The sequence below is a fragment of the Eschrichtius robustus genome, chromosome 6 (assembly GCF_028021215.1).
Source record: "Eschrichtius robustus isolate mEscRob2 chromosome 6, mEscRob2.pri, whole genome shotgun sequence".
Taxonomy (NCBI): domain Eukaryota; kingdom Metazoa; phylum Chordata; class Mammalia; order Artiodactyla; family Eschrichtiidae; genus Eschrichtius; species Eschrichtius robustus.
Genome location: NC_090829.1, coordinates 2,170,362 through 2,188,639, shown reverse-complemented (window position 1 = coordinate 2,188,639; position 18,278 = coordinate 2,170,362). Strand labels below are relative to the sequence as shown.

General features: G+C 44.6%; 1 protein-coding gene across 5 annotated transcripts in view; it reads left to right on the top strand.

Annotated features, from left to right (window-relative positions):
- The window catches only part of RARB (retinoic acid receptor beta), a 682,530-nt gene that overhangs the window by 568,868 nt on the left and 95,384 nt on the right, over window positions 1–18,278 (top strand). For all 5 annotated transcript variants that reach the window (XM_068547291.1, XM_068547293.1, XM_068547296.1 and 2 more), the window contains one exon: window positions 9,917–10,058. In XM_068547291.1, coding sequence (XP_068403392.1) covers window positions 9,917–10,058 — 142 coding nt within the window. The remainder of the gene's footprint in view (window positions 1–9,916; window positions 10,059–18,278) is intronic.

The window sequence follows — 18,278 nt, the reverse complement described above, 5'->3', positions numbered from 1 at the left end:
TGACTCCTTTCTGACTCCTTTGAATACCTACGGCCTTTACTCAGTAAATAACTGCCGTGTGCCTACTGTGTGCCAGGCACTATAATGGGCCCTTTTTCACTTGCTGCTTCCACACTGCTGGGTTCACTTAATGCTCCTGGTAGATTGAGGAGGGGCAGGACCAGGCCTTATCCATCTTTGTATGCCCCGGGAGAGCCCACCCCAGTTAATTGGCATTGAGTGAATGGATCAATATATGAATGAGTCTTTGGAATCATAAGGCTGTCTGCCCACAATAACCCATGTCGTTCAGAGATTCAGAACAGTGTTCTGTCCTAGTTGGGAATCTTTATTTTAAACACAAAATGTGTATTGGAAATTGTCCAGAAGAAAGCTTTGGAAAGAGGTTTTGCCAGTAACTAAAGCTGCCATTCATGGGGCCCTTGCTATGTGCTGGTCATTGTGCTGACACTTTATATGTGTTCCCTGATTGGGTGCACTGAGCGATCCTATGAAGTAGGTACTTTATTATCCCCATTTTACGGATGAGGCAACTGAGGCCTTAGTGTAACTTGCTCAATATCACATAGTTAAGCGGCCAAGTCAGTGTTTAAATCCACGTGTACCCGAGCTACAGCCTAATTCTTTTTTTTTTTTTTTTTAATAAGCAACAGACATTTATTTCTCACAGTTCAGGAGGCTGTGAAGTCCAAGATCAAGGCACTTGGCAGATTCAGAGTTTTGTGAGGGCCTGCTTCCTGGACATCTGTCTTTTCCCTTTACCTTCACGTGGGGGAGGAAGGGCCAAGCTAGCTCTCTGGGGTCTCTTTTATAAGGGCTCCACCCTCATAGCCCAAGTGCTTCCCAAAGGCCCCACCTCCTCATACCATCACATTGGGCAATAGGCTTCAATGTAGGAATTTCGGGGGATACGTTCAGTCTACAGCAGGGGAATTGCTCTGCATTGTAGGATATCTAACACCATCTCCAGCGTCTGTTCAGTAGGTGCCAGCAGCATACAGTATGATGTAAATATCACCTAGGGGGCAAAATCAGAGCCCGAAACAGTGTATTCCTACCTTACCAATTAGGGAACCCTCCTACGCTGTGGGTGGGTGTAAGTTGGTACAGCCACTAAGGAGAACAGTATGAAGGTTCCTTAAAAAACTAAAAATAGAGCTACCATATGATCCAGCAATCCCACTCCTGGGCATATATCCAGAGAAAACCATAATTCAAAAAGATACATGCACCCCTATGTTCATAGCAGCACTATTTACAATAGCCAAGACATGGAAGCAACCAAAATGTCCATTGACAGATGAATGGACAAAGAAAATGTGGTACATATATACAGTGGAATAGTACTCAGCCATAAAAAAGAACGAAATAATGCCATTTGTAGCCACTTGGATGGACCTAGAGATTATCATACTAAGTGAAGTAAGTCAGACAGAGAAAGACAAATATCATATGATATCATTTATATGTGGAATCTAAAAAAAGGATACAAATGAACTTATTTACAAAACAGAAATAGAGTCACAGATATAGAAAACAAACTTATGGTTACCAGTGGGGAAAGGGGTGGGAGAGATAAATTGGGAGACTGGGATTGACATATACACACTACTATATATAGAATAGATAACTAATAAGGACCTACTGTATAGCACAGGGAACTCTACTCAATACTCTGTAATAACCTATATGGGAAAAGAATCTAAAAAAGAGTGGATATATGTATATGTATAACTGATTCACTTTGCTGTACACCTGAAACTAACACAACATTGTAAATCAACTATACTCCAATAAAAATTAATTTAAAAAAATCTCAGCCCCACTCCATTTCTGTAAGGCAAGATATTATTTATAATTATACATAATAGACAAACTACAGGCAATTTTTTTTTTTTTTTTTTTTTTTTCCGTGCGGCTTGAAGGATCTTGGTTCCCTGACCAGGGGTCAGACCTGTGCCCGCTGCAGTGGAAGCACAGAGTCTTAACCACTGGGCCGCCAGGGAAGTGCCCAGGCGATTATTTTTCACAAACATATTTTTTTAAAATTAATTAATTAATTTATTTATTTATTTATTTATGGCTGTGTTGGGTCTTCGTTTCTGTGCGAGGGCTTTCTCCAGTTGCGGCAAGTGGGGGCCACTCTTCGTCGCGGTGCGCGGGCCTCTCACTATCGCGGCCTCTCCTGTTGCGGAGCACAGGCTCCAGACGTGCAGGCTCAGTGGTTATGGCTCACGGGCCTAGTCGCTCCGCGGCACGTGGGATCCTCCCAGATCAGGGCTCGAACCCGTGTCCCCTGCATTGGCAGGCAGATTCTCAACCACTGCGCCACCAGGGAAGCCCCCTCACAAACATATTTTAAAGCCTAATTCTTAACCACTAGCCCACTATCTGAACCAACCAAAAAATCACCCCCTTTGGGAGAGGGTGAAAGATATTATATGTGATGATATCTGAAAACTAGAAGGTGAAACAGGGCCCATGAATGGGAGAAAAAATGATGAGAATCGGAGCAATGATTTGAGAGTATGAGAGGAGAGAAGGAGGCCCAACTTAATGTCATATCAAAATATGAAGAAGGAGTGAGATGAGTCACTTTTCTCCGTGTCCTGTTTAGATTTGGGACATCTGACTAGTCCATCAAGGGAATTACGAATGGTAAGTAGTTACGTATAGGAGGATATTTAGGTTTACAGAGACAGATACCGTTCCTTCTGATTGAGGATTGTTTCTGTCCCGTAGATAGTACGTTAGTTAGAACAATGGCACCTCATATCCCCAAGGGGAGACAAAAGAGTTCTGAGCAGGATGTGGGCATTCCATGGTTATTGCCGTGATGCGAAGCAAATGGCTTGCAAATGGCTCTAAAGCCTATGTAGACTTCTCCACCAAGTGAGTATTTTTTTTTCTTTTTGGTTGGACGCCAGTTCTTTGATAGCAAGAGTAGAAGAGCCTATGAGGTAAGAAAGGTTGAAAAACCCGTGGTTAGAAAACACTTGACCCAGTTTGTGATGCAGGTCTAGCTTCTTTTTTTTTTTTTTTTTTTAATATTTATTTTTGGCTGTGTTGGGTCTTCGTTTCTGTGCGAGGGCTTTCTCTAGTTGCGGCAAGGGGGGGGCCACTCTTCATCGTGGTGCGCGGGCCTCTCACTGTCGCGGCCTCTCTTGTTGCAGAGCACAGGCTCCAGACGCGCAGGCTCAGTAGTTGTGGCTCACGGACCCAGTTGCTCTGGGGCACGTGGGATCTTCCCAGACCAGGGCTCGAACCCGTGTCCCCTGCATTAGCAGGCAGATTCCCAACCACTGCGCCACCAGGGAAGCCCCAGGTCTAGCTTCCTGATCTAGGTAATTAGAGCATTAATTGTGTCACTTGCTTTGGCGATCTCAAACAATAAAAGTCACGCATAAGCTGCAGGAGCCATGATTAGACAGCAGAAGGCAGGTTTCACCAAGTTAGCAGTTAACCAACAAAAGTTAATTAACAGATTAACCAACACAAATCATGGCTAACCAACAGAAGTCCTGATTGACTGACCTGATTACAACTCAAATCAGTGGGTCTTCTACTAACCTCAGGGAAATCTGGATGCTTCCTTCCCTAAGTACAGATAATATCATCCTCAGGGAATACATTATCACTGAGGAATGTTTTGTGGAATTAAGGTATAGTTCATCCAGGACTATCACTCTGGCTCTGTTCATAGCTGAGGATGCCCATTGTTCATTCGTTCAATCGACAGCTGTTTGTTGGATATCTGCCATGTGTCAGGTTCTGTCCCGGTCCTGGGGATATGCAGTTGATTTGTACCAATCCATTTGTAGTAGGTGCTGAAATATTGAACTATGTTCCTACCAGTTGTTGACTAACCATCGCCTTCAGTCTTTGTCTCCTTCCACCCAAGTCCACTGTGGCGAGTCCAGGGAAGACGCATGAAGTCACCGTGGAGTCCCCATCTTGTCCACCCTAGTTCTATGGAGCCGGCCCCCATGCCCCTCCTTGTCCCCTGTCGGGGAGGCTGGAATCCCAGCAAGAAAGATGTCACACTTGGTGGTGCTTCTGTGACACCCAGTGGTGGAAATCTCTGAAGCCCACGGGACTCCTGAGGCTGTGACTGCTGGCCACAGACTGGACTTCCCCCACGATGGCCATGTAAACCTCTGAAGTAGATGGTACTGTTGATTAATATTTTAAATATCATACTCAGATAGGTGTGATGTAGAAGGAAAAGCAAAAGCCCAAGGTTATCTAGAAGAGGAAGCATTCATGTGTGCTTGGATCAGTCAGAGAAGGCTTCCTGGGTGAGGTGACATAACATCTTCAAGACCTGATAGAAGTTTTCTGTGTTTACTGGGAAAAAAGGATGTTTCTGGAAAGTGAAAGAGGAAACTCGTGGCACCAGCAACCCTAGACTTGGTGTCAGAAAACCAGGCCCTCAGACTTCCTGATGACCAGCAACCATGAGCCAGGATTAGACGACACTCCAGCCTCCATCTGGTCACAGACACCTGCCCCAGGTCCCCACAGAGGTGCGGTGAGGTCTCCGTTCCAAGATAAAGGTGACACCGTCTGAAAGCCCTCTTGTTGGTGTCTTTTAAGCCCCAGGCTAGTCCCAACGAATCGCAGTTGTTTTTGTTTCTTTCAATTTTTTTATTGAAGTAGAGTTGATTTACAATGTTGTGTGTTAATTTCTGCTGTACAGCAAAGTGACTCAGTTATACACATATATACATTCTTTTTCATATTCCTTTCCATGATGGTTTATCCCAGGATATTGAATATAGCTCCGGTGCTCTGCAGTAGGACCTTGTTGTTTATCCAATCCGTACATAATAGCTTCCATCTGCTAATCCCCAGCCTCCCACTCCATCCCTCCCCCAACCCCCTCCCCCTTGGCAACCGCCAGCCTGATCTCTGTGTCTGTGAGTCTGAAGAAATCGCAGTTGTCACCCCTACAGGTGGACGGTCTCTCCTTCCTTTGTCTTCAGACCTCCTCCTTGGCCATCTTCTTTGCCCACAGAAGCCCCCTCATCCTCACCCTCAAGCCATCCCAACTTGTCACTCCCTGGTGCGAGGACACACTTGGAGTCCCAGAAAGGTACAGCTGGGAAGGGTCTTGGCAGTAAGCCTCCAGCCCCGCCCTCAGGAGGTAGTGCGTGAGTGCGCCTAGCCACGAGGCTGTGACTCTCCAAGCCCGCCCCTCTCCTTCCCTTCCAGGACTCTCCCACCGCACCCTCCTGCCCCCTCTCTCCCGTGGGGCTGCTCCTCCAAAGAGGACCAAATCCTTCATCTGTACTTGCTCAGCTTTTCAGTCTTTCCTCCTGCAGATGTGACTCTACCCATCTCCTAGCTGCAAGAACTATCACACTTGCACTCGGTACTTTGCTTTGATGGAAACCTTTTTTTTTTTTTCCACTTAAAAATTTTTTTTAACTTAATTTTTATTTTATATTGGAGTTAGTTTCAGGTGTACAGCACAGTGATTCAGTTATACATATACATATATCCATTCTTTTTCAGATTCTGTTCCCATGTAGGTTATTATGGAATATTGAGTAGAGTTCCCTGTGCTATACAGTAGGTCCTTGTTGTTTATCTATTTTATATACAGTAGTGTGTGTATGTTAATCCCAAACTCCCAATTTATCCCTCCCTCCCCTCTTTCTCCTTTGGTAACCAGAAGTTTATTTTCGAAGTCTGTGAGTCTGTTTTCTGTTTGAACTCAGTACTTCTAAAGCTCATTACATATAACAACTTTGGGATACAGTTTTGATTCCCAAATTACGAGGCTCCCACTTTTGGGTGGGACAGATTCATGGCTTTAAACCTCATTGAATCACATAGTGAGAAACATGTTTATTTTCTCTGAATTCCTCAGGAGAAGCCTCAAGTCAGTGCTGATCTGTACCTAAGTCTTGCTCCTTTCCCTTTCAGCCAGGAGTGAGGTTTAGCAGAACCAGGATCCAGCGAGAGTGAAATCGCATCTGGTTATTGTTTTGTTCGACTTCATTTTATTTATTTTATGAATGCCTTCTCATATTGACAGTTGGTGCTGGTATTCAAATTGAGCCAGAGGTTAAAGGTTTCCATTTTAAATAATGTTAAAAATAAAAGAAGAGGGCTTCCCTGGTGGCGCAGTGGTTGAGAATCTGCCTGCTAATGCAGGAGACACGGGTTCGAGCCCTGGTCTGGGAAGATCCCACATGCCACGGAGCAACTAAGCCCGTGAGCCACAACTACTGAGCCTGTGCGTCTGGAGCCTGTGCTCCGCAACAAGAGAGGCCGCGACAGTGAGAGGCCCGCGCACCACGATGAAGAGTGGCCCCCCCTTGCCGCAACTAGAGAAAGCCCTCGCACAGAAACGAAGACCCAACACAGCCAAAAATAAATAAATTAATAAAAAAAAAGAAATAACATTAAAAAAAATAATAATAAAATTTTAAAAAAAATAAAAGAAGAGGGACTTCCCTGGTGGTCCAGTGGTTGGGACTTAGCCTTCCATTGTAGGGGGTGCGGGTTCGATCCCTGGTCGGGGAGCTAGGATCCCGCATGCCTCGGGGCCAAAAAAACCAAAACATAAACTGAAGCAATATCGTAACAAATTCAGTAAAGACTTTAAAAAAATGGTCCACATCAAAACAAATCTTGAAATAAAAAATAAAGAAGAATCAACCTAAATAAAACATTAAGTAGATAAAATTTTGGTGACACGGGCTATGGTGCCGCACGCACGCACGCACGCACGCGCGAGGTCCTCCAAGCAGTGGAAACGAGGTTTACAGGACGGTTCACAGTAGCTACTGCGGAGGAGGGGGGTTTGGACAATGCAAACCTCTCTTTGGCCTCAGAGGGCATTTCTGTTTACCCAGCCCATGAATAAAAATACCTCACAGCATACATTTTAGTCAGCAAGTATTCTACCCTGGTGGAAATGATTTACTGAAACTTAGACCTTCTCCTGAAATCCAGCCCAAACTCTGATTTGGAAAACCAAGAAGTCCTATTTAGTTTCTGCTGTCATTGTTCCTGAACCACGCTGACTGCATAATTAGTGACATATAAAGTTCTTAATTCTCTCTTCTTCTTTCATCTGGGTGTCAGGAGATTGGTTTCCGCTCCTTTGTGCTCACTCGCTAAGAATTTGCTGAACTGCTTATTCAGTTTGTAATAAGTGGAGGAGGTCACATTGGTCCATACCTCACTTGCTTCACACCTGCAAAAAGACCGGATCTTCCATGTGTCAGTGTTACTTGACGGGAGAGCAGTGAAGTTTCTGTCAATTGAGTTTGTACGTCTGGCAGCCAAGAGTGTCCTGTAGGTATTCTTTGCAGGAAAAAATATGTTTGAGGTGACCACAGTGCACAGATTCTCTTAGAGCTTCAGAGTGTTTATAACCTGTTATTTTAGATTCTGAGCATATTTGTAGCTCCAGAGGTACAAAAATAAACTACGTTTTCTTGGAAAATGTGTGTGTCTGGGATGTGAGAGGAGTTGCAACCTTAAACAAGATTTCCAGGCGTTTACAGTCGAAGCATGCCAGTAAAAATATGTTTTTTTAGATGTCAAAATCCTAGGGTGCCCACGTAAATATCCTAAACAATGTGTGTTATGTGAGCTTTCTTTGCTAATGTGCTTTAGCTTTGAAGGTCTTTAGTTCTGGCTCCTGGGGTGTTAATGTACTACAGGGAAAGTTGAACTCAGATGGCAAATCTTGTTTGCTGTTCAAGGCAGTGGATGGTGTGCCTCCCACTCTCAAGAGAATTGTTACTAATGGAGGTAAAAGTCACATCACAATTGATAAGGTAAAACTCCTTGCTTGTAATACTCCTAGCAGCGTAGAGGTTTTTGTTGGGCGATTAGAAAAGACAGCAGGTTTACCCGTCACTCACTCTTCATTCATCTGCGTGTTAACAAGCACCACTTAATTTTCCGTTCTCTGCAAAGCTGTGTGGGGAGATGGGTAAGCAGAGAGGAGAAGCTGGGGGGAGACCCTGTGCTCGTGGAGCCTGAAGTCTGATTTGTTTCATCAGTGTTTCCAAAAAAATCAGGATAAATTGCTTCTTCGGTCAAAATATAACTTTCCAAAAGTTAAAAACCAATACTTATTCAAATATGCAGTAAGCACACGTTGAAGACTTATTTCACTCATTAATGAGGGAAACAGTCAGATGACAAAGCTGGTTCAAAGAAGGATATGAAAAAAATAGGTAGGGAGGGAGGGAGGGAGGCAGACAGACAGATAGGGTGATTGGAAAAAAGAATGCTGGAATAAGGTGGCAAAGTTAGACCCAACTGCTTAATGTCCTACAAGGCAATAAAACAATAATCTTTGGTTATATTTCAACCAGGCAGGAATCTTTGCACCTATATTAGGCACATATGATTTATAAGTTACCAGTCTTCTACAGTCTTTACAGTGTCAAGGTCCAGTCAATAATAAACAGTAAGTCAAAGGAAGTTACATTTCCCGAGACCGTTAGATGACTCGGTTAAGTTTGTCAGTCATTGCGGCGTATGCATTGCCTGAGGGAACTTCCTGCAATGATGGAAATATTCTGTACGTGTGCTGCCCAGTGTGGTAGCCCCTGCACATGTGTGGCTGTTGAGCACTTGAAGGGATTAATCTCCAGAATTTACAAGCAGCTCATGAAGGTCGATATCCAAAAAAAAACCACAAACAAACAACCCAATCAAAAAGTGGGCAGAAGACCTACATAGACATTTCTCCAAAGAAGACATACAGATGGCCAAAGAGGCGCATGAAAAGATGCTCAGCATCACTAGTTATTAGAGAAATGCAAATCAAACTACCATGAGGTATCACCTCACATGGGTCAGAATGGCCATCATCAAAAAATCTACCAATAGTAAATGCTGCAGAGGGTGTGGAGAAAAGGGAACCCTCCTACACTGTTGGTGGGAATGTAAATTGGTGCAGCCACTATGGAGAACAGTATGGAGGTGCCTTAAAAAAAAAAAAAAAAAACTAAAAATAGAGCTGCCATATGATCCAGCAGTCCCACTCCTGGGCGTGTATCTGGAGAAAAACATGGTTTGAAAGGATACGTGCACCCCAATGTTCATTGCAGCGCTGTTTACAGTAGCCAAGACATGGAAGCAACCTAAACGTCCATCCACGGGTGAATGGATAAAGACGATACGGTACATACATAAAGTGCAATATTAGCCTTTAGAAAGAACGAAATAATGCCATCTGCAGCAACATGGATGGACCTGGAGATCATCATACTAATTTTATTTAATTTTCATTAATTCTGATTTAAATAGCCACACGTGATTAGTAGCTACCGTACTGGACATCACAGCTCTCACATGCCATTAAATGAGCAGACAGTCATTTTTCTGCCTTGTTTCCAATCTTGGATAATATTTTTCTAAACACTTCGCAAATTAAATCGTGTTTTGAATATTATCACGAGAGCTAAATATGTAAAAGCATTTGGAGAAGACTCCCTCCATTGGAAAGACCTAATTCTTTCACGAAGCATATAATTTCTTCTGCAAATGGAATGCTTCTTCTATTGGCTTTCTTGACAGTGGATTCACCTGATATCATTCTGGCCAGCAAGGGAGCCACTTAGGATGTTAAGCCTGTTTGGAGTGAACCCAGCTCTGCATTATGTTTTCCAAGTGAATTCGCTTGGTATTCATTTTCTTTTAGCAAGATAATAACGGTCAAGTCCAGTTTTGATTCAAAGGGGCTTTCTGGCTTGCAGCAAAGGGAGAGAACTGACTATTCATATTTCACAAGGATTTTAAGGCTTAAATAAGTTAACTTTTCTGCTGCCATCACTTCATTACTCAGAACGAGCAGTCAATGCATTGATAAGGTTGGCTTTGATTTCTCACGAAGCTGAGTAGTTTTGCTTAATTTTCTCATCTTCTTGGTTGCTTGCAGGGGTTTTTCCGCAGAAGTATTCAGAAGAACATGATTTACACTTGTCACCGAGATAAGAACTGTGTTATTAATAAAGTCACCAGGAATCGATGCCAGTACTGTCGACTCCAGAAGTGCTTTGAAGTGGGAATGTCCAAAGAATGTAAGTGGAGTCTCAAAAAAATTTTTTCCTCTTTGCCTTATCTATAAATATGATTGCTCAGCCTCCAAAATCCAAGTCGTGGAGGACGTCAGCGTGTGGAATTCAGACATGACACGAATGATAGTTTGCCAAGGGTAGGTGTCAACAGAGATGACATGGAAATAGAATAACTGTGGGGATTTTCTGATACAATCTGAGTGGCAGTTGGTGAAAAGGCAGGAGCTGGGTGTCGTGGACAGCAGGCTTGTATTCCAGAGCGGTTACTAACCAGCTCTGTGTCTCTGAGCCACTGGTAACTGGTCCTAGAGCCACATGGAGACTCCATTTCCCCATCTCGACAGTAGGAATAAAGAGCTTTGCCTGTGTTGATGAGAATAAAACGTGGCGAGAGGCATGTGGTAATAATGTACCCTTTTTCAGAGGGTCCATCAACCGTGGTAATAATGATCCTTTTTCAGAGGGGAGGGAGTGTAAAACTTTTGCTGTCGAAGAAACATTTAGAAACTTGGCACGTTGTCATTTTTCCAAACTCGATTCAGCCCCACCCCTCCAAACAATTATACACTTAATTTAGAAGAGAACATTTGAATAGATTAAAAATGAGTGGTCCGTAATCATCTGCTTGTGGGGCTTTGAATTATACATGCAGAGTACATATACAGGCAGAGTACATACAGCACCAAAAGATCACGAAGGGAACAAGAACGTGCCAGGCGCATGGCCGGGCTCAGGCAGGTGTAAGGAAGACGCAGGAATGTGTGCCTGGTTGGGCGCTCAGTGGAATCGCTGCCCACCTGCCCCCCCTGCGTCCCGACACTTGAGGATCTGAGTGGGGCACTGGGCGAGGGGCTCTGAGGGGCCCTGGAGATGCTAAGCCACACCCACTGACCCCTATGAGAGTGGGACGAAAAGCCACAATCCGACAGTGGGGTTTGAAGGCTTTATGTGGGTCAGAAGCTCTTGGATTTTGGAGCTGGGACGTGTGGCCATGGGAGCGAGGCCCCTGGAGCCGGGCAGGGCTGCCCTGAGAGTGCGTAGCTGGCCGACAGTAACTCTGCTGGGAGCTCTGACTTGGGATGTTTCTTGGTGGCCTGCCCAGTGTCTTTCCTGCCCCTCACCTTTCCGAGCTCTGCCCGGGGTTTACATAGGCTTTTCTACGTCTTGGGTTTCTACAGAACCTCAGGGAAGACATCAGGGTTGGATCCATTCATTTGCCTCAAGCCAATCAGTATAACCTGTCCCAGCCACAGTCATTGGTTCATGGCGAGCATGTAACCTAGGCTGGTCCAGTGAGAATGAGTTCAAGACTCACGCTCATGACCCATAAAAGGAAAAAAATGGTAAATCAGACTTCATCAAAATCAGAAAATGTCTGCTGTTCAAATGACACTGTGAAATTAATGACAAGCCAAGCCACAGACGAGGAGAAAATATTCACAAATCACATATCTGCTAAGGACTTACATGTAGAATATGGAAAACCTCTGAAAATTCAATGATGAGAAAGGAAATAACCCAATTAAAAAAACAAAACTAAGCTAAAATTCAGAATTGCCAAGATTATGAAAGACAGACAGACTGACACATGACAGCTAAGTGCAAGGCATGGTCCTGATGGTCCTGCAGTGGAGGAAAGCTACCTATGAAGGGCATTATTGGGACAGTTACTGAAATTCGAGTATAGGTTGTCAATTAGAATATCACATTGAATCAACTTTGCATGTCCTGACTTTGACCATTGTGCTATTGTTGCATAAGAGAACGTTCTTATTCTTGATATATGCCACTAACTCCCCATGGTCCAACAGGGCTGTGTGTGTGTGTGTGTGTGTGTGTGTGTGTGTGTGTGTGTGTGTGTGTGTGTGTGGAGAGAGAGAGAGAGAGAATGAAAGAGAGGAAGAAAATGTGGCAGGATATTAAGACTTATGAATCTGAGTGAAGGGATACACAGTGAAGGAGTTCCTTGTACTATTCTTGCAACTTTTGAGCAAATTTGAAATTGTATCAAAATAAAATTACTAAAACAAAAGACTCATGCTTAGAATATTGGGGCAGAAGTGTCCTGCCTTCTGACGCATGTGAACAAGGAGATGCAAGTGTTCTCCAGCCCCAAGGGAGCTCAGCTATAGGACAGAGCAGGCTCTGTGGATGGAAGAGTGGAAAGACAGACAGAACTCGGGCCCTGACTGGCATCCCTGAGCTGCCGAACCAACCACCCCTGGAACCTCTGCCTCCGGATGGTTTGCTTCTCTCTGCCAAGGACTCATGAAGGCAGTTGAGGCTGGGGTCTTATTCATAATTAAGGTCCCGATGAGCAAGCATGGGGTCACCAGACAGGGATGCATGCTGGACCTCCTCCAGGTGGTCCTGTTGCCCGCATCTCAGCCAGTTCCTTTGATGCCCTCCAAACTTTAGAGCTACTGAATGACTTTTTCCTTCCAGATTGAGTTGGTGTAGTACATTCTTGGTTATCAAAGTACTCATAGCTTTGGGACTTTGAAATGGTAAATATTCATGGTGTGTGAAAAAGCATGATACCTAACTGTATGATCTTAATTACATAAAAATGGATGCTTAGTTGTGTAAATACAGAAACGAGACCTAGAAGGACACATCAAATGATAAACTGCTCTGGATTACGGATGACTTTGTTTTTTGCTTCTTGTGTTTTTTGGTTTCCTATTATGCACAGGTTAACTTTTAAGAAATAAATGTTATTTTAAAAACCTTTTTAAAAAAATCCATGAATGTGAAGCTTTGAAGCTAATCTTTACTTAGCTCAGGCCCCAAACCCTAGCACTAATGAGAAAAGCATGATATTGCCCTGAAATAGGCAAATTATTTATATGTGTAAGCGAGACTCACAGGATGATCCCCCTAACTCCCCATTTTTGGTCTGACATTCTGTAGATGTGGATATTACACTGCAGTTCTGTGGGAGAATTTCAGTTCAGGCTAAAATTATAAATGAGTAAGCCAGATGTGGACTCAGGGTAAATCAGTACTTTTGCATTTATTTTGCGTGGGCTGGAGACCCATTTCCTGCTTACATTACTTAAAACCCATATCCTGCTTCTCCGTAAAAACTGGAAGCTTGGTTGCCAATTTAGAGAAATAATGTTTACACCCACAGGAGAACTCTAGTTTCAACCCTCAAGGGACTTATCACCTTAATTAGATTTAAAAATATAGAAATGGGAAGAAAATGGGATCATTATGCCCAAGTGAACAAAAATAAATATATTTTCTTCAGAAGGAAACTGAAGGGGAAGAAATTATACACTTGGAGTATAGTGACTGAGAGTCTAATAGAAAATTTTAAAAGTTGAAACAGAAGGAAGCAGGAAAATATGAGAATCACTAATCAGTTATACCACAGTACCCACCACTGAAACAAACCCAGGAATAACAGAGACTCATAGGATGGTGGAGCTGAAAACGGATCTTAGAGATTGATTTTCACTCACCTCTCTCCTTTGACATACGAGTATACCAGGATGCAGAAAGATGAAACGCTTTTCCCAGCAAATCCGCAACTGGCTAAAGACAGAACCAAGCTTACAATTCAGGTCTGCCACCTCTGCTTGCCATGCTTCCTTTGCAGCACCAAGATTAGCAAGGTTTGCATTCCACTGGGGCCAGAGGTCATGTCACTTCACGAGTATGTATCAGAACCCTTTGGACGCAAGGGACAGAAAACCCAGCTCCAACCTGACATAAGCTAAAAAATCACCACATGTAACTGGATTACACGACTGGATCCAAAGGGTAACATTTGTTTTGGGGGCATTCTCATCGTTCCTCTTCATCTCTCATAGCTGTTTTTTTGGGTTTTTTTTTTTTTTTTTTTGCTGTGTTGGTTTTGTTTCTGGGAAGATTTTCCAAATGGCTAATAAAGTTGGCCAACCAATAGCCTGCCCGGCAGAAAGAGAGAGCCTCAGAACCTCTGTGAATGCAGGACTTTGGGGTGTTGGGGGCTGAATACGGTGATTGGCTAGTTTTGGATCGTGTGCCCAGCCCCGGACCCCACCCAAACCACAGAGCCAAGGGTGTGGAAGAAGTGTTTCTCGGTGGGAAACCAGAAAGTCAGGAGGCAGAAACGACTTCATGTTCCCCACGAAATATCGTCTCACAGCGCTGTTCCCAGTACGTTCTTATTCTTTATGCTGCGGGGGAAAAGCAAGAAAGAAACCTGAGACTCATCCCATGGTAGCAGCTAACATAGACGCGGTGTTTTCTATGGGCCAGGCACTGCATTAACCTCTTGTAATACTTCATACCATTTGATCCTCATAACAACCCTGTAAGGTAGGTTAGTTGTAATTCCTCTCTCCCTCCTTTCCAGCAAAATGTGGGAGCTGAGACACAGAGAGGTTAACTTACTCAAGGTAACACGGTTGGTGAGGCGCAGCCCTGGGATCTGGGCCCAGGGAGCAATATATACCGCATGCCGTAAAAAGCAGCCTTGAAAACTCTGGGTTTTATTGCCAGTGGTTAATAAAACAATAATTACACTCCTTGCTACATATTAGAGATGTACGCCCTGGAAAATCATGTGCAAATTTAATTTTCATAGATCAAATTCGGTTTTAAAAGTATAAGGGGATGTACTGGTAAAAGAAATCCTTCCTTGTGTGTCCCGTCGGCAAAGCATGATTATTTCTTCATTTTCCTGTTCTATAAATGCTGGTGGGTATGCCTTATATTTTCCAAGGGCTTTGTACAGTAGGGGAACCTTTTTTGCGGAGGAGTAGCTCTTTGTCAGACCATGGGATTTGAAAGCGGTAACAATAAGGGGAAAAAAATCGATTTTCAGCTGCATTCTAAAAGCAGTACAAAAATCTATGAAGAACTTGGGGAGGAAGCAAAGGAAGTAACACGACTCCCAAGTTGAGTGATGAGCTTCTGCTGGCGGGTGGGAGGCTTGTAACCGTGTCAGGCAAGGAAAGTGTGTAGCAAAGCCCTAAAATATGAGCAAGGAAAAAAAGGATCAACAGTAAATGAAGACACCAAATTTGGGATTGTCAATGAGCTATGCACACAAGCTTACGTCCGTGATGGGGAGGGAGCCGGTTGAGACCACGCTGCTTGGAGACCACAGGAGCTGAGCACACGCATTTGAGTCAGTTACGGAAATCCCAGCGATAGTTCAGGTCTTTCAGCCAGCGATCCTCAGACTTTTAAAAAAGGGTCAAATAGAAAATGTTTCGGCTTTGTGGGCCGTATGGTCTCTGTCTCAGTTGCTTAACTCTGCCACTGTAGCACAAACACAGCTATAGAAAATACATGGACGAAGAGGAATCTGGCTGTGTCCCAGTACATCTTTATTTACAAAAGCAGGTGTAGGGCTGGGTTTGGCCCGAGGCTTGCAGGGGCTCCCCCAGTGGTGACCTCACCCCCAGCTCGCCCCCACCCACCGTCCCCTGCTTTCCTCCGACGGACCGTCACCCAGCTTCCAGCTGCCCTGGAGCCTGAGGACGCGCGAGCCTCGCACCTGCATGCTCCGGCAAAGGCTGTGCCCCGGGGTTGGGTTTCCACTCGTTTGTCCGAGGAACTGCAGGAGCCTGCTGAGGTGCCACTTGCTCTTCGAAGCCGCCCCCGGGCCCCACCCCACACTCGCGGCAGAGTTGTGCACTCTGCCCCCTGCGCTCCCGCGGGACTCTGGACATACGTCCAGGAACCACAAGCTTATAGCGCGAGGCTCCCTGGCTTGATTATAAACTCCTGAACGGCAAGCATCCTGTCTTCCTCACCTTGTAGGCCGAGAAGCTAGCACAATGCTTTCCTCAGCGAAGTTAGAGTGGCCAAGTGGTTTGTTTACTTATTTATTTATTTTTTATTGGAGAATGATTGATTTACAATGTTGTGTGAGTTTCCGGTGTACAGCAAAGTGACTCAGTTATACATATACACATGTCCACTCTTTTTAAGACTCTTTTCCCACATGGGCCGTTACAGAGTGGAGTATTGGTTCCCTGTGCTCTACAGCAGATCCTTATTAGTTATCTATTTTATATATAGTAGTGTGTATGTGTCAGTCCCAGTCTCCCAACTTATCCCTCCCCCGACGCTTACCCCGCCCCCCCGTAACCATCAGTTTATTTTCTACATCTGTCACTCTATTTCTGTTACGTAAATAAGTTCATTTGTACCGTTTTTTTGATTCCACATATAAGGGATGGGTGGTATTTGTCTTTCTCTGTCTGACTGACTTCACTCAGTATGACAGTCTCTAGGTCCTTCCATGTCGCTGCAAATGGCATTATTTCACTCTTTTTTATGGCTGAGTAATATTCCAGTGTATGTATGTACCACATCTTCTTTATCCATTCCTCTGTTGATGGACATTTAGGTTGCTTCCATGTCTTGGCTATTGTAAACAGTGCTGCAGTGAACATTGGGGTGCATATATATTTTCGAATTATAGTTTTGTCTGGGTATATGCCCAGTCGTGGGATTGCTGGATCATATGGTAACTCTATTTTCAGTTTCTTAAGGAGCCTCCGTAGTAGCTGCACCAATTTACATTCCCACCAACAGTGCAAGAGGGTTCCCTTTTCTCCACACCCTCTCCAGCGTTTACTGTTTGTAGACTTTTTGATGGTGGCCATTCTGACCGGTGGGAGGTGATACCTCATTGGAGTTTTGATTTGTATTTCTCTAATACTTAGTGATGTGGCTGTATTAAGAGATGACCAAACCCAGCATCTCCCTAGCTTTACATCCTGAAAAGTTGTCAGTCACAGAGCCTTTCTGGGTATAGCTATTCAGCTGTCACTCACTCACTTCTCTGCTCCGGGCCCAGAACAAGTTATGCACTTTCTCTGGGGCTGTGTTTTCTACCTGGATGCGAGGAGCATTACTGGTGACTGACAGCCTGGGCGTGATGTGAGAATTGACGCTTTTCATCCTGTTTAGACAACAGTGTTTCGTCAGTCAGCTGCCTCTTGCCAGTTGCCTCTCCTGGAAGACGTCAGATCTTCTAGTGTGTTTGCTGGGGAGACCGTTGAGCTGAGCAGGCGTCCTGTGTGACTGTGCACGAAAGGCCCAGTGAAGGTGGAGAGGCTGAGACGGACAAGGGGTGGGATTGCGGCTCCCTTTTGCCAAACCTTGGTGATGCCGACCAAGGTTCTTGGCCTCCTCAATCAGTAGAAATTGATCAGAGGCCAGACAAGAAATTCAGGCAAGGCTTTGTTGGGTCCCCTGCTGCAGCAGAGGGGAGTGAGAACAAGCAACAGGTTCCCTTGCTCACTTGCCCCCTGAGTGGGGGGCGAGCTGGTTCCTTATATGGGGTGAGGGGAGGGGTTTGGCCAGGGGTCGGGCCTGAGGGGTGCCCTAGGTGGTCTGCCCGCCCCTTTGGTGGTGCTGTGTGCAGGGGGCATGCGCAGTGCCCTGCTTTTGCTCCCAGCTCTTCAGAAGTGGCAGTTGGGTTTTTTGGGCTTTTTGTATCTTGTTGTCCATAATTTGCCCCAACTGGACATGCACACAGTTATTTTTAGTCCCTCATAGTTTCTTTGTATTTTGTTGCTGGAGCAGAGTTTGTCCAGGTGCAAGCACTGCAGCACAGACAGACAGGTCCCAGGTCCCAGCCTGTCTCATTGTCAGTGAAGTTGCTCACAGGCAAAAGGCAGGGGTGCCGGGACAGGCTGGGCTTGGGGGAGGAGAGTGGGAGATGAGAACTAGCCTGAACCAAGACTCGTGAGCTGTGATGAAGGGGGAATTGTGGCCCCTGGCGCCTCTGACATGTGCCAGGTTCCGTGAGCCTCTGGCCTTCAGGTTGGGCGCCCTCCACCCGTGTCTGTAACAAAAGATGTTAGGGAAGGTACTGAGGCTGTCACCCCCCTTCTATTTCTTCTTTCCTTTCTCAAAATCACTGGCTTTTAATTTACAAAGGACCCTCTTTACATTCTCTTTGAGCTTATATTTATATAGTCCATGCCTTTGAGGGGTAGGCAAAACACGTCTTTGATTTTGTGTGAGAATGCTGTTTGGTGTTTATCTCACAGCATTTTTTTTTTCCTATGACAGTTTCATAAGTGTTTTTGTAGAATAGAGCAATTGAATAATCTCTGAATTTAAGAGTCCCTAAGCACTCATTGACAACTTCTCATTTGGGGCACATTGAGCTTAAAAACAGCTTTTTATAAAGTCTCTAAATTCCGATTTATACTTTAGATGTGAATGTCCCCATGGGTGGGTTGGATGCCATAAATGTGCTTT